Genomic DNA, 17,653 nt, shown 5'->3' with positions numbered 1-17,653 from the left:
ACTTCTAATGACTATACATTACCTTATAATAAATGTTGATTTTGCAAAGAGAGTACATTACATTACATTGTAAAATCTTTGTGTAAAAATATAAAAGTTTTTTTCATGAAAACACTCGTGATTTGTATGCAGTTATACCAGAGGACCTTCGATCACTAATAAGAACAGAGGACCCTTTCTATTGTCTGTGCAGTAATGCCGTTGTTGTTGTCAGTTGTCAAAACGTCCAGTTGTCATTGTGTAGTTAAATCGGAACGTAGTGTCAGCCATAGAGTATTATTATATACATGTTAGTGTCAGCTAAAATGGCATCCGTAATGAATGTTTTGTTGCGAAAATCAGCAAATATAGGCCCTACGAAGGCTTTATTGAAGAATTTGCCAGCAGTTTACAATGTCAAGTAAGTGTTTGAAAGGTTTTTGTGACGAAAAAAATAATATTAGACACTTTATTCGCTGTTACAAAATTATGTAACATTTAATGTTATAATTAGATATTTTTATGTGTAGATTATAAAAAATCTATATATTTATTTGTATATTTAAAGCTCTTTACTTTTGTTTTCTATATTTTGTGAAAAGTAATTCTAGAACCGTGTTAGGAAAGTTAGATTTAAAGAAATTGTTATTGCGCCTTAAGTTATTCTGCCAAATTGTAATAAGCTATGTTGTGATACATATTGTATAGAAACTGTTGCCTATGTGAGATATAATAATTGTGTATCGATATTTACAAAAAATCGATATTATTAATTTTGAAAATATCCCAATCACTATTTTAAAATTTAATAATTAATTTATTAATTTAATTATTTTAAAAAGATGAATATGAGAAGGATTTAGAAGAGAGCTATTAAATTGAGATGGATCTCAAAGTATTAAAATATCTCACCAATTCAAGTCCAAACAAAGTCAAGTAAACAAGTCCAAAAAAAAAACAAATTGATTTTGATATTTTTCTGAATGATTAAAATGTTAAAAACAATACAAGAACGAAATAGATGGAGTAGAGAGGAGAGGAGAAGAAGAGGAATGGGATGGGGATACAGCACTATATCCAGTAAAAAATAAGTTTACTATTATTTTTACCCGATTGCAGAGGGTAATGTTCGAGTATACGTAATATTCATTAATTACGTGAGACATTTTGATCAACCTAAACCTGACTTACTTTATGGAGAGTAGGAGTCTCGAAAATATATCACATTTTTTTCCCCACTAGCACCAAAATGAAACTGAAAAAATTGTGGTAAATTAAATTAAGCTTGTTCCTTCATTAAACATAACCAAATACAGTATCATTTCTTGTTAAATAATAAGAATATTAAGCAACTTATATAATCTCTCTTTAGAATCAATCCAACACAATTTACCCTAGAAAACTCTTGAAATTCTTACCTTAAATGCCTCCTAATCATGCTTTAGGATGTCCTGCATCCATAATGGCTTGATGGATTTTAAAATGTGCTGTTGTTGGATTTTTCTCAATATTGGTGAATGATGCTATCATGTTATTTCAGCTCGCAACGCAAAGCCAGCAAATGGATGCCGGACAAGGACTGGCTGGAGCAGTTCCAGGGGCCGGTCATGTATCCCCATGACCTGACCGCTATGCTCCAACATCCTCCTTACAACAGTATGTATTGAGACTTATATTGACTAAAAGTATCTAGTGCTTCTAATAAGAAGCATATTCACTTCTTCTAGTAAGAAGGAGTGAGACCCTAGTGATTTAGAAACTTGGCCTCTTGATCGAGGGGTCTGAGGTTCAAATCCCCGGCATGCACTTCTCATTTTTCAAAATGATTTGCATTTTAGAAATTTATTATTACTTGTTTAAACGGTGAACGAAAACCTCGTGAGAAAACTTGCATACCTGAGATCTCTTAAAAAAAAATTTCAAAGATATGTGGAAGTCTATCAATATGCACTTGCCAGTGCGGTGGACTATGGAATAATCATTCTCATACCAAGATGAGATCTGTGCCTAGCAGTGGGACAGTAATGGGTTGATGATGGCTAAATATAAGTTGGTTAAAAACTAATGTGAATGCTGATAGACCTCAGGAGTAACACTTTTGATCAGTTTCATAGAGTACTGTTGCATACAGAATTACAGATGTCCATGGACCTAATCAGGTGGACTGTATAACTGTCTGCTATTTCAATCTGATAAAAAAACAAATGATTTCTAATTAATAATAACAAATGTTGAACCTTTTGTGGTTCGACTCTAACAGCACCACCGCTTTACCTATTTCTTTGTAATAACAGCAGTGTTAAGCACTGCTGTGTTTTGGTTTGAAGGGTGTGGTAAGAGAGATGCTCTTCCAAGGCATTCCAGCTTAGTCCTATGGAGTAGAAATGCATCTGTAGGCGATTTTATGTAGGACGATTTTATATAGGTGTGAGGTTGAATACGAATGTCCATGGGCGGAAGTAGCCACTTACCATCAGATGTATTGTATGCTAGTCTGCTACTCCTATATTATAACAAATGAAATTTAAAGGGCCTGGAATGAAGCATAGAGTACTTGTAAGACCTTCCTAAGTTTTGCTGAACACAGTAAGTCGTAACTTAACATATAATAAACGATTCCCGTTTGCAGGCATCGTGGCCCCAACAGAGAAGCAAGTCCGCAACATGATCCTGAACTTCGGGCCGCAGCACCCCGCCGCTCACGGGGTGCTCCGACTTGTGTTGGAGCTGGAGGGTGAGGTAGGAATGGACAACTTCATACATTTTTATTATTATAAGGATGGCAGACGAGCATACAGTCCACCTGATTGTAAGTAGCTACCGCCGCCCACAGACATCTGTAATCAATCCAAGATCGTGTTAGGCTCCTAACTGTCGTCGTCTACAGCTATACCGCATTCAGCGCCGCTACCCCTGATGACTAAGATGGAATGCCTCAGTAAAGTATGTCTCACTTACAACACCCCTCAAACCAGAACACAGCAGTGCTTAACACTGCTGTTATAACAGAAATAGATGTGGCGGTGATGACGTTGAAGTTGATCCACAAAGGCTTCTTTCGTTTTCAAACATCTTTCTACCTACCAGGTGGGCTCAGTGCTCGTTTTCTCATCATCGTCATCAACCCATTACGGTCCCACTGCTGGGCACGGGTCTCCTCTCAGAATGAGAAGGATTAGGCCATAGTCCACCGCGCTGGACAAGTGCGAATTAATAGACGTCACATACCTTTGAAAATGTTTTTTTAAGATGTGTCAGGTATGCAGGTGGCCTCAAGTTTTTTTCACGGTTAAAGCAAGTGATATATATTTTCTAATATGTATACCTTTGAAAAATCAGGTGTGTTTGCTTGGGATTCGAACCTCGGAATCGAAAGGCCGAGTTTCAAGCATTAAGCTATCACTGCCTTTTCTTGGTTGTGTTGTTACTTCCATGTTTTCTAACACAATCTTAGGTTCTGTTACCTTCAAACTTCTTCCTACCAGGTGGACTGATTCCTCATTTCCTACCACAATCTTATAGCAAAAAAATGCTAATAAAAATGCTTGATTAGGGTGGTAGAACCCTTTGTGGTTCGACTCCGGCGGCACCACCTCCACACCTATTTCTACCTAATAACAGCAGTGTTAGGCGCTGCTGTGTTCCGTTTTGAAGGGTGTGGTAAGGGTGACATAGTTTTCCGTAGCGTTCAAACTTAGTCCTCAGGGGTAGCGGCGCATCTGTGGCTGACCTCAGGTTGGAGTGTATATTCCTATCTGGGGTTCATTAGTGATGTCCATGGGCGGCAGTAGCCACTTACCATCAGTTGGACTACACGCTCGTCTGCTTCTCCTATAATATAAAAAAAAATGCTTTTCTCCCCAGACGGTCCGCGCAGCCGACCCTCACATCGGTCTCCTACACCGCGGTACAGAGAAGCTGATAGAGTACAAGACCTACACCCAGGCGCTACCATACTTCGACCGCCTAGACTATGTCTCCATGATGTGCAACGAACAGTGCTACAGCCTCGCTGTTGAGAAGCTGCTCAATATTGATATACCGCTCCGGGCGAAGTATATTAGGAGTGAGTATATTATATTGTTTAGAATTTGGAAGGTGGCAGAACTCTTTGTGGTTCGACACCGGCGGCACCACCGCCACACCTATTTTTGCCTAATAGCAGCAATGTTTAGCGCTGCTGTGTTCTGTTTGAAGGGTGTGGTAAGGGAGACATACTTTTCCGAGGCGTTCCAGCTTAGTCCTCAGGGGTAGCGGCGCAACTGTGGCCAACCTCAGGTAGGAATATCTTATCCTACCTGGGGTTGATTACAGATGTCCATGAGTGGCAATAACTACTTACCATCAGATGGACTGCATGCTTGTCTGCTACTCCTACATTATAAAAAAAATATAGGGTTCCGTTTTTGAGTCCTTTGGGTATGGAACTCTAAAAAAGTATTTATTAGGTGACATCAATAACTAGTAAATATGTGATTTACACATGAATCAATGTCATGTGACTGTAAAACCATGTACTAAAACTGCTTTTTTTTTGTTTCTCTAGCGCTCTTCGCGGAGATCACCCGTCTCCTGAACCACATAATGGCGGTCGGTACCCACGCTCTCGACGTCGGAGCCCTGACCCCGTTCTTCTGGCTGTTCGAGGAGCGCGAGAAGATGATGGAGTTCTACGAGCGAGTGAGCGGCGCCCGGATGCACGCGGCGTACATCCGCCCGGGGGGCGTGGCGCTGGTATGTAGTCTAGCCCACTGCTGGGCGTAACCTATCCCACTGCTGGGCATGGGACCCCTGTCACAGTAGGAACTACTTCGTAGGTGCTACGATAGTGACCCAACATACCTTGTATCAGAGTGGTTCTCTCAGAGAAGGGGCCAGGGTCATTGCCAGAAGATGATGGAGTTCTACGAGCGAGTGAGCGGCGCTCGTATGCACGCCGCCTACATCCGCCCGGGGGGAGTCGCGCTTGTGAGTAGTCTAGCCCACAGCTGGGCTCCACTGCTGGGCGTAACCTATCCCACTGCTGGGCATGGGACCCCTGTCACAGTAGGAACGGCTTAGATTATACTTCTTAGGTGCTACCATAATGACCAAACACACACCGTCAATCTCACAGCGAGGAGGACTTAAGATACAGTGTTTATGTATTTCGATATTGACCTGACCCACACCTGGATTGATGGCGTCATCAATCCATCAATAACCCCATTCTCTATTAGTGTGAGATGGGGAGGCTTCATCATCATCATCATCATCATCATCAACCCATTACTGTCCCACTGCTGGGCACGGGTCTCCTCTCAGAATGAGAAGGATTAGGCCATTGTCCACCGCGCTGGACAAGTGCGTATTGGTAGACTTCACATACCTTTAAGATTTTTTATAAATCTCTCAGGTATGCAGGTTTCCTCACGATGTTTTCCTTCACCGTTTAAGCAAGTGATAATTAATTTCTAATACGCACATTAATTTGAAAATCAGAGGTGCGTGCCTGGGATTTGAACCTCGGACACCTCGATCGAGAGGCCGCGTATCTTAACCACTAGGCTATCACTGCTGCATGGGGAGGCTTCATCGTTACCTATTACCGAGTAGTCCCCTCGGAGTGTAAAGGGCATAGCTCCCTGATCTCTCAGAGTGTGAAGGGTCAAGGTCGTTGCTCCCTGGTCGTGGAGCGCTGACCCCGTTCTTCTGGCTGTTCGAGGAGCGCGAGAAGATGATGGAGTTCTACGATGGCCTGGCACACTGCTGGGGTTATTATTATTTTTTTTTTTTGGTTTATTTGGGTCAACAAACAGTAAACAACAAAAAAAACATTGGAATAACAATTACAAACAACTGTACTATGACGTTAACCAACACCGTTAACCACGGATTACTATAAAAATAAACAAAACAAAAATGTTATTGAAAGTGGAGGAATACAATATAAGTTGACTTTAATTGTTCTTACAAACTACTCTACAGGCACAGTCAGCAGAACTTGTTTCTTAAATAAGGCAGGACTAGTATTTATCATATCCAGATTTTTAAAATTTACATTATAGTTACGCATCATATTATACATAGGTGAGCGTTTACCGGCATTAGTGCGACATTTAGCAATAGCAAAAAATGGTATTTCTCTACGCATATACGTTCGATGAGGTACAGTATAATACAATTCATCATTAAGAGGTATCATTAAGTAATCTCAATGTTGTAGTAGTAGTCGCGTTTAGGTCATAGTCGACTAGGTAGGCATTGTCAGCCTTGCCCACTGCTACGCCTCAACATCAGCATGTTCTACTGCTGTACCCTTACCAGGAGTTTTTAGGTTTCGACAAATATTACTGTTTTGATATTTGTTTACGTATTTGCCCATACAAATTCCAATCAGCGCCCCTAGCGGATTGTGTCAGAACTAGGAAATCGTATCCCAATACGTAAACAAATACCAAAACAGTCATATTTTTCGAAACGTAAAAACTCCTGGTAAGGGTACTGGTCACAGCACTCCTCTCACATTGAGAAAGGCCTAAGTCATTGTCCATTTGGTTTTGTGATAGTGAGGATACTCATTACTAGGTTTCATAGCCAGTTCCTCTATAACACTGTTGGGCAAGCATCTCTTTATAGAATAAAACATCTATATGATTATTGTCCCACCGTTGGCTATAGAAGCCTCATAGTAAGGTTTTTGAACATTTGGCCAAATTGCTCAACAAATTTTAACATGTGAGGTGTTGTTTGATTCTTCTAAATATGGATGTGACATAAGGATGACATACATATATTTTTAAAATAGTACATTACAATACGAGGACGAAAATTTTTTTATATCACGGCGTGCGTAAATGGACGTTTTACGCACGCTTCGCGTGCACAAAACCCCCATTTCCGACCCCGTTCCATTCCGATGGGGGTTTTGTGCACGCGAAGCGTGCGTAAAACGTCAATTTACGCACGCCGTGATATAAAGTCATTTTTTAAATAATTCTGCATATTTAAGTGATGACCCTTTTTTCTCTAACCCCAGGACATGCCCCTAGGCCTGATGGACGACATATACGAGTTCGCCGCGAAGTTCGCCGAGCGGCTGGACGAGGTGGAGGACGTGCTCACCACCAACAGGATCTGGGTGCAGCGGACCAAGGACATCGGGATCGTGTCCGCTCAGGACGCGCTCAACTACGGCTTCAGGTGTGCGGGGGGTACAGTGGGGTACGGGGGGTAGGGGGTCAGTTCCCCGAGCGGCTGGACGAGGTGGAGGACGTGCTCACCACCAACAGGATCTGGGTGCAGCGGACCAAGGACATCGGGATCGTGTCCGCTCAGGACGCGCTCAACTACGGCTTCAGGTGTGCGGGGGGTACAGTGGGGTACGGGGGGTAGGGGGTCAGTTCCCCGAGCGGCTGGGCGAGGTGGAGGACGTGCTCTTAGGACCAACTCAGGGGAGGGTTTGGAAAGTGAAATATTTCTGCCTACTATAAATTGTCAAACTTCGATATTTACTTAGCAAAAAATGTATAAATAATATTAAATTTAAATTTAAAAAAATGGCATAAGTATATTGACATTTGTCCTATTATCAGATGGACAGCTCGTTTACGTTTAAAAAAATTACTGCCGTCTAAAAAATCTTATATTAAAAATTAGTCTAAAAAATTATATTGCTCGACTTGAGGTGGCACGGCCGTGCGCCCAGATTTCTCTTATAACTGCAAAAATTGTTTAATTTTTTTTGCAAAACCATGTATTTTTTTAAATTTCCTATTCTTGTGTCTTTGTAAAAATGTATTCTTCTTAAATTTATTTTTATTTTGTGTGTGTAGTGGTGTGATGCTCCGCGGCTCCGGGATCAAGTGGGATCTGCGCAAGTCGCAGCCCTACGACGCCTACCACCTGGTGGACTTCGATGTACCCATCGGTACGAATGGTGACTGTTATGATAGGTGAGGAATAAATTTTAAATATTAAAAAAATATATTAAAATTTGCTATTTTAATTAATCAATTAATTAATTTATTAAAAACAATGGTCTGAAGGTAATTCATGTAGATAAAAAAATTGCTGTCTGTAGTTTGGACAGCTTCGCTGACAGTTTTTAAATATTATTATATTGTTTTTATGTATTATTAATTCTTTAAAATCTATATTATTTGTTTGCATATATTGCTTTATTATAAGGTTTTTAATTATTTTTTTCAAATGAACCTGACATAGCTTTAAGGGTTTAATTTGACGGCGTTAATATGAAAAGAAAATCTACATTTCTAGAAATAGGGGATGAATAAAAGGTCCCAAAGCGGCTACAAATTCCAAAAAAAAATTGTCATCTTTAAAGCTTATTTACAAATTATATACAATTATATAAAGCAAATTGTACTTACCAGGTACCTCTGCCGTGTCGAAGAGATGAGACAATCTCTGCGCATCATCGACCAGTGTCTGAACCAGATGCCGGCCGGCGAGATCAAGACCGACGACGCGAAGCTGACACCGCCCTCTCGCGAGGAGATGAAGGTACTCTAGTGTACTCTGTAGGAGATGAGACAGTCCCTCCGCATCATCGACCAGTGTCTGAACCAGATGCCGGCCGGCGAGATCAAGACCGACGACGCGAAGCTGACACCGCCCTCTCGCGAGGAGATGAAGGTACTCTAGTGTACTCTGTAGGAGATGAGACAGTCCCTCCGCATCATCGACCAGTGTCTGAACCAGATGCCGGCCGGCGAGATCAAGACCGACGACGCGAAGCTGACACCGCCCTCTCGCGAGGAGATGAAGGTACTCTAGTGTACTCTGTAGGAGATGAGACAGTCCCTCCGCATCATCGACCAGTGTCTGAACCAGATGCCGGCCGGCGAGATCAAGACCGACGACGCGAAGCTGACACCGCCCTCTCGCGAGGAGATGAAGGTACTCTAGTGTACTCTGTAGGAGATGAGACAGTCCCTCCGCATCATCGACCAGTGTCTGAACCAGATGCCGGCCGGCGAGATCAAGACCGACGACGCGAAGCTGACACCGCCCTCTCGCGAGGAGATGAAGGTACTCTAGTGTACTCTGTAGGAGATGAGACAGTCCCTCCGCATCATCGACCAGTGTCTGAACCAGATGCCGGCCGGCGAGATCAAGACCGACGACGCGAAGCTGACACCGCCCTCTCGCGAGGAGATGAAGGTACTCTAGTGTACTCTGTAGGAGATGAGACAGTCCCTCCGCATCATCGACCAGTGTCTGAACCAGATGCCGGCCGGCGAGATCAAGACCGACGACGCGAAGCTGACACCGCCCTCTCGCGAGGAGATGAAGGTACTCTAGTGTACTCTGTAGGAGATGAGACAGTCCCTCCGCATCATCGACCAGTGTCTGAACCAGATGCCGGCCGGCGAGATCAAGACCGACGACGCGAAGCTGACACCGCCCTCTCGCGAGGAGATGAAGGTACTCTAGTGTACTCTGTAGGAGATGAGACAGTCCCTCCGCATCATCGACCAGTGTCTGAACCAGATGCCGGCCGGCGAGATCAAGACCGACGACGCGAAGCTGACACCGCCCTCTCGCGAGGAGATGAAGGTACTCTAGTGTACTCTGTAGGAGATGAGACAGTCCCTCCGCATCATCGACCAGTGTCTGAACCAGATGCCGGCCGGCGAGATCAAGACCGACGACGCGAAGCTGACACCGCCCTCTCGCGAGGAGATGAAGGTACTCTAGTGTACTCTGTAGGAGATGAGACAGTCCCTCCGCATCATCGACCAGTGTCTGAACCAGATGCCGGCCGGCGAGATCAAGACCGACGACGCGAAGCTGACACCGCCCTCTCGCGAGGAGATGAAGGTACTCTAGTGTACTCTGTAGGAGATGAGACAGTCCCTCCGCATCATCGACCAGTGTCTGAACCAGATGCCGGCCGGCGAGATCAAGACCGACGACGCGAAGCTGACACCGCCCTCTCGCGAGGAGATGAAGGTACTCTAGTGTACTCTGTAGGAGATGAGACAGTCCCTCCGCATCATCGACCAGTGTCTGAACCAGATGCCGGCCGGCGAGATCAAGACCGACGACGCGAAGCTGACACCGCCCTCTCGCGAGGAGATGAAGGTACTCTAGTGTACTCTGTAGGAGATGAGACAGTCCCTCCGCATCATCGACCAGTGTCTGAACCAGATGCCGGCCGGCGAGATCAAGACCGACGACGCGAAGCTGACACCGCCCTCTCGCGAGGAGATGAAGGTACTCTAGTGGGGGGAGGGGGGGTACTCTGTAGGAGATGAAGATACTTATGTGGGGGATTGGGGTTCTCTGTGGGAGATGAAGATACTTTCGTGGGGGATTGGGGTTCTCTGTGGTAGATGAAGATACTTTTGTGGGGGATTAGGGTTCTCTGTGGGAGATGAAGATACTTTTGTAGGGGATTGGGGTTCTCTGTGGGAGATGAAGATACCTTTGTGGGGGATTGGGTTACTCTGTAGGAGATGAAAGTACTATTTATAAGCCTTTATTTTACTTCAAAAGGTAGTAGGTATAATAGGTAGTAGGATCAAAAGGTAGAATGGTGGTCTAAAACCCTCTGTTGTTCGACACCGGCGGCACCAACGCCACACCTATTTCTGTTATAACAGCAGTGTTAGGCGCTGCTGTGTTCTGGTTTGAAGGGAACCGAAGGTAGATTTAACCGAAGCGTTTCAACTTTGTCTTCAGGGATAACAACGTATCTTAGTTATGAATATAATCTTACCTGGGGTTGATTACAGATGTCCATTGGAGGCAATAGCCATTAACATTTAGATGCAAGCTCTATCTAAATATATATAACTCAAAGGTGACTGACTGATATAGTGATCTATCAACGCACAGCCCAAACCACTGGACGGTTCGGGCTGAAATGTGGCATGCAGGTAGATGTTATGACGTAGGCATCCGCTAAGAAAGGATTTTGATCAATTCTACCCCCAAGGGGAAAAAATAGCGGATGAAAATATTACTTCGTAACGCGAGCGAAGCCGCGGGCTAACTCGTATCATATAAAAGAGACATTACAATTTAAAAAAGTAGTAAGTAAATGTTTATGTAAGAAGAATTTTTGTAGCAAATTTTAATTATCTTTCAAATTTCCACAGGCACTAACTGCTTCCGATCAGGTAGCCACTCTACCTGAAAGGGTAAAAATATAAAAAAAATACAAAAAAAAACTAAATTTATTTTTTGCAGACTTCAATGGAAGCCCTGATCCATCACTTCAAACTCTTCACTCAAGGGTACCAGGTGCCCCCTGGGTCCACTTACACTGCAGTGGAGGCCCCCAAGGGCGAGTTTGGTATTTATCTCGTCTCTGACGGTGGATCTAAGCCCTACAGGTAAGTATTGTACTTTTGTCGAGGTGTAAAGGGATGGAATATTATAGGTTTAAGGGTTAAGTGGGCGGTATAAGGGGAGGGGGGCGCGAGTCAAATATAATTTATTAAATCAGGTTATTAGAAGGTGGGGGGTAGAGATCATCATCATCAACCCGTTACAGTCCCACTGCTGGGTCTCGGTCTCCTCTCAGAATGAGAAGGATTAGGCCAAAGTCCACCGCGCTGGCCAAGTGCGTATTGGTAGACTTCACATACCTTTGAAAACATTGTTTTTAAGATTTCTCAAGTATGCAGGTTTACTCACTATGTTTTCCTTCGCCGTTTAAGCAGGTGATAATTAATTTCTACTTTCTAATACGCGCATAACTTTGAAAAAAATCAGGGGTGCTTGCGTGGGATTGGAACCTCGGACCCCTCGATCAAGAGTGCGAGTTTCTTAACCACTGGACTATCATAAACTATCGGTGCCACTTTGCTTAATTAAAAAAATGAAAATTTTCCTTTTTTTAAGATTGGGCAAATACCCGATATCGCGCCCTCCTCTACCCTCTTCTTTCATACTAAAAAGAACAGTTAAGGGGATGAAACACGGTTAAGGGTCTAACATCAAACATAGGGGATGCTGTGTGATCTTGGCTTTGCAACTGTGTCGCTTTTGTAATGCATGTATTATGTTATAGTCCGCGCCAAACTGCTAGTCCGCTCTGAAGTTGTTGCGGGCAGGTGTAGTCATTGCATATTGAAAAAAGAAATTGCATATTGAAAAAAGAATAGTTAGAAACTTTTATAGTGAAATATTCATTTTTTTTTATTTAGTGACATTGATGCGTTTAATAGTAATGCAAAGAAGATATTTTTGATTTGAATGGAATTTAGATGATTTTTTCATCTAGATTATCTAGTGCACTTTTTAAAAACGTATTACAAAAATAGTTGTACAACGGTATACGATAGTTTGTTATTACCTATTACAAAAAATAAAATTAGACTAGAATATTATTATAAAAATAAAAAAAAAACTGCAACTGTTCGTAAAAAAATATGAATATACTAGCAGTACCCGCGGCTTCGTCCGCTTTCTGTTCACTCCTATATAGTGTAGCTCTCTGATTGTGAAATAATTTTCATTATCGGTTCAGTATTTCCAGAGATAAGACAAACGAAAGATAAACAAACAAACAAAGTTACAAACTTTATATTATTAGCATAGATGAAACCGCAAAATTGCATGGTATTCTTAACCGACTGCGGAGGGTAATGTTAAAGATAAATATTTAAGTACTGCTAGTTAAAAATATTTTAGTGAAATTATAATTCATGACGGGACTAAAACGATTTATATTATTATAAAATGATTGCAATAAATAAATTTTACTCTTCGAAGTTAACGTGAAATAAAGAAATGTACAATATTATGATGTCATGATAAAAAGTAAAATACCCAAACAATAAATTGTAAAGTTTTCGTGGGTGATCCAGTGGTAAAGTCCATAAGCTTTGGTGATGGTGATGGTATAACCTGTGAGTGATTGTTATTTATTTATTTATTTATTTAAACTTTATTGAAAACCTAGTGGTTACAAAGGGCGAACTTAATGCCTAGTGGCATTCTCCACCAGTTAACCCTTGTTGATGGAGAAATGTTGTGGTGGATGTTAGGTTAAAAACAATGAAAAAAACAATGCAAAAAAGGAAAATGAATATATATATACGAAAAATATATACAAATATATATTATATACATATACATACATATAAATAACTAAATATATACATAAACAAATTTACACATATTATGTAATCTTAATATATCAATAAATATAACAATATCATAATATATACACATATAAAATACGTACACAGTATATATAAAATCATATACCTATTATAAAAGTTGAACACAGCTTAGTTACTGGAGTCAGACAGATAATGCGCGCGTACTTGTTTTTTAAAGGAGCACACGGTAGGTGCTTGTCTAATATCTTTGGATAGGGCGTTCCAAAGCAGTATAGCCTGAATGGTAAATGAATAATGATAAGAACCAGTGTTAACTGGTGGAATGTAGGCCTTGAGATTAGTTGATGAACGAAGTACTCTGTCATGAGTTTCACAGACGTACTGAAAACATTCCTTTAAGTAAGGAGGAGAAGAATCGTGGCTTAGAATGGAATAAAGTACACATAGAATTCTGGAGTAACCTTTTGCGAATAGGAAGCCATTTAAGTTGGCGACGATAATCAGAAATATGATCATACTTACGCAGACCGAAGATATACCGGATATGAAATGAAATGAAATGAAATGAAATATATTTATTTTGTATAGGCCAACGGCGGCACTTACAAATTGTCAGTTACAATATTTTCTTTACAGTTATTTTGTAGGCGCTCCAGCTTATTAAGAAGTTCTTCCGTCAGATCCGGGTAGCACACATCACCGTAATCCATAAAGGGAAGAACAAGCGATTGAACGAGCATGAGTTTGGTCTGAGTTGAAATGAAATGTTTGTATCTGTAAAGCGAATGCAAAGTGGCATGGACCTTTTTGCTCACAGAATTAGTTTGCTCTCGCCAAGTGAGCTTATGGTCTATAAGCAAACCTAGATTTTTAACTGATTGGCATAGGGGGATTACATTACCATTATAAAGTATAGGTTGTAAAGATTCATAATCCACCTTTGCCAACAGTCGCGAGCTGCCCACTAGCATTGCTTGACATTTGGAGGGATTAACAGCAACGCCATAACGTATCGAGCAGTCCCATACAGCTTGCAGATTATCATTCAGGTTACAGATAGCATTTTGGAGATCATTAACATCGGAAAGCATATACAGCTGAAGGTCATCTGCATACAGATGGTACGAACAGTTGAAAGATTTAGTGATCGAATTAATAAATAATGAAAACAGAATGGGAGAAAGTATACCGCCTTGCGGCACCCCACTATTGAGCTCAGCCCATCCTGTAGGCGGCCGCGAAGATAGCTTGTAAACCACGCGAGAGCCGTAGGCGAGAATCGTAAAGAGGACATGATTGCAATAAGGATATCGTGGTCGACTGTATTAAAAGCATTAGAAAAATCAACAAGCACCAGCACTGCCACTTTTTTGCTGTCCATTCCTCGTCTAATATCATCGGTAACCTTAATAAGTGCAGTGATGGTGCTGTGACCAGAGCGAAACCCGGACTGAAACATATTCAGTAGGTTATTTTTAGCGATAAACTGGGAAAATTGCTTATGTACACAGGCTACCAAAACTTTTGAGAGAAGCGGAAGAATAGAAATGGGACGGAAATGAGGGATATTGATCCTAGGCTGTGTAGGATATTGATTCTTTGGAAGAGGGCGTACTAATGCCTTTTTCCACGGGGTAGGAAATTCGCCTGAACTAAGTGAATAATTAATAATATTGGTGAGTACTAATAAGGATATAGTCAAGGATGGATACAATCATAGTCCTGTTAACCTCATCACAACCTATGGCTTTAGATTAAATAGATATCACAGTCTTTTTCACCTCATCGACGCTGACTGGAAAAAAACTGAAGACTGAGAGAGAAGGAAGCCGCATAGAAGCTATGGAAGCAATGGTTTGTGAGCGGATTATAGGGTTCAATGATGAAGTAGAGGAGAAATTAATGTTAATATCATTAAGAGTAAGGGAAGAACCGTAATCCATTGCAGGTGGTTTACAAATACCGAGAGATTTGAGAAATTTCCATATATTAGCAGTAGAAGAGTCAACGATATTATCATGAAAATATGTATGTATATTATCATGAAAATATATATGTATGTTATGTATATCTACAGAACTGTATGCTACCCATACGACCATATGACATACCCATGTGAACCCATACGACATTGTCATGCTATGACCCTTTCATATGATAGCTTTTGGACCCATAGGCTCTTTCCACCACTGATGTGTGTGTGCTAAGTTATGGATGTGTGTTATCCAATAATAGGTTTGCCATAATAATAATTTTAAATCCCGATACTGATTTTTTTTAATCGAAATAAATTATCGTTGGATGTAAAATTAATTAAAATTCATTTTAGTCTACGAAAGTTCAAAATTTGACAATTATTGCCCAGAAGTCTCAAGTCATCAGTCTAAAATCATATATTGCCCAGAAACAAGTCAAAATTGGAATTTTGGTAGGGACAAAATAGCTGAGATTGATTTTATTATTAACAGGCGATAGTTTATTAAAGATTGATATTACTGTTATTAATATTTAATCCATCCAATTCTTACCTACCAATAGAAATTTAACAATTTGTAATAGGCATAAACGTCAGTCAAATCTCAAACTCTGTTAGATAAAACATTCGATAGATTGGCTATTAATAACGATAATTTACGATTACCTCACCCGTATTTTCGGCCTTTTGGCTAAGATCAAAGTGCCACAACAAGATAAGAAAACCCGTGCCACACTTTAAAGGTGGTAGAACCCTTTGTGGTTCGACTCCGGCGGCACCACCGCCACACCTATTTCTACCTAACAACAGCAGTGTTAGGCGCTGCTGTGTTCCGGTTTGAAGGGTGTGGTAAGGGAGACAGACTTTTCCGAGGCGTTCCAGCTTAGTCCTCAGTGGTAGCGGCGCATCTGTGGCCGACCTCAGGTAGGAATATCTAATCCTATCTGGGGTTGATTACAGATGTCCATGGGCGGCAGTAGCCACACCAGGTGGACTGCATGCTCGTCTGCTATTCTTATATTATAAAAAAAAAAAAGGTGGTGTCAGATTCGATTCCCGCTCAAACGAAAATTGTAACGAAGTACGTTGTAGCTAGTATTCGCCCTGAATATTAGTGATCTGTAGCTATCTTTGTGTGTGCATGGCATGTAATATATGTGTGATCATAATTCAATCCTGTGTGCTACATATCATTAGTAATATGCATTTTGAAATATACAAAGGCAATAATACTTCCTGTTATATCTCTTCCCACCTTCCCGTTTTCTCTCTCTGTCTTTATTTTTCTTCTGTCCGTCTTTATCTCCAATCTTTTCCTACTGTCCTCTTGGCATTTCTCTAGTCTGCCCTCTCACTTCTGTTCATACCTTCTCTTATTATTATTGTGGAACGTACAAACTAAATACCTGCCAAAAAAAGGTTGCGCGTCTTCCGGGGAATCCTCGCGCATTCTCGAGAATTCCCTAAACAACTGTCGGCGCCGTCTGTGGATTTTGTCACAATTGACATAAAGTTCATTATGCTATGCATAACTTGTTTGCAAAAATTAGCTTCCATTCCATTCCGCGGCAATGTAAATTGAACCTTAGTCTACTATGCACGCATGCCACATGAATGCATGTTCGTTTGTTTGCACGCAACACACAAGCTCACCTTAGACCCTATACTCAACAACCCTACTAATAAAATAGATTCCTAAGCCGTTCTCCACTACCATTAGCGCTCTATCTATCCACAGATGCAAGATAAAGGCGCCAGGCTTCGCTCACCTCGCAGCGTTGGAGAAGATCGGTCGGCACTCGATGTTGGCGGACATCGTGGCCATCCTCGGGACGCTGGATGTGGTGTTCGGGGAAATCGATCGATAAATGTGCGGGCTGGGACGTCTGACTGTAGGGTAGAATGCTGGGGGGATAGGGGGGGGGGTGTGAATAAAGATGTAATAGGCGACGTTTTTAAATGTAACATCCTTGTCGAAAATAAAATGGCAAAAATATTTACACGGAGATTGACAGAATATATTACATTTGACAAAATCTCAATATTGTCATTTTGTCAAATGTCAATATCGAATTTGACAGATTGTCATATGTCACTTTGACAATGAGTGTGTCGTTAAATTTATATGCCGATAAGGTTTTATCGCGATCATCAATATTAAAGCGTAAAATAAAATCTTATGAATATTAATCTATATTCGATGTGTGATGAAAATATTCATAAAAATACATTTGTTATTAAGATTTGTTATTAATACTTTTTTCGGTTAGAAGTACGCAATAACACGTTACGTAAGTACGCAATAATACGTTTTCGCTACTCAATAATAGATGGCGCTATTAGGTATTAGAATATTTACCTATGAATATAATTTTTGAACAGTAATTCTATTTTACAGTCAGATCATCCCTAAAACAAAACCAAGTAGCAAATCAAATGTAATGTTATTGTAAATGTTTACTTTTCTAATAACAGCAGTCTAATAATTAATTTTAAGTGATAAATAATAAATTATTTGTTAGTAAAACATTTTATTTTTCAATAGATATTATGTAGTAAATATTGAGATTGCTTCAAAATATGTGTTTATTTTCATATTGAACTACTTTTTGCGCGC

General features: G+C 41.0%; 1 protein-coding gene across 1 annotated transcript; it reads left to right on the top strand.

Annotated features, from left to right (window-relative positions):
* The first annotated feature begins 210 nt into the window (after window positions 1–210).
* Window positions 211–17,270, top strand: LOC140756952 (NADH-ubiquinone oxidoreductase 49 kDa subunit-like). The gene is made up of 11 exons (XM_073092493.1): window positions 211–267; window positions 302–400; window positions 1,520–1,635; window positions 2,609–2,718; window positions 3,844–4,045; window positions 4,526–4,713; window positions 6,998–7,161; window positions 7,794–7,913; window positions 8,355–8,484; window positions 11,179–11,324; window positions 16,775–17,270. Exons 2-11 carry the CDS (start codon window positions 306–308, stop codon window positions 16,902–16,904), a joined length of 1,401 nt encoding a protein of 466 aa, XP_072948594.1. The 5' UTR covers window positions 211–267; window positions 302–305; the 3' UTR covers window positions 16,905–17,270.
* The last annotated feature ends 383 nt before the right edge of the window (window positions 17,271–17,653 follow it).

Source organism: Epargyreus clarus, unplaced genomic scaffold (genome assembly GCF_041222505.1).
Source record: "Epargyreus clarus isolate Ecla_fem2 unplaced genomic scaffold, WU_Ecla_fem_2.2 ptg000036l, whole genome shotgun sequence".
Taxonomy (NCBI): Eukaryota; Metazoa; Arthropoda; class Insecta; order Lepidoptera; family Hesperiidae; genus Epargyreus; species Epargyreus clarus.
The sequence above is the reverse complement of the archived record's forward strand: the minus strand, read 5'-3'. Positions and strand labels throughout refer to the sequence as shown.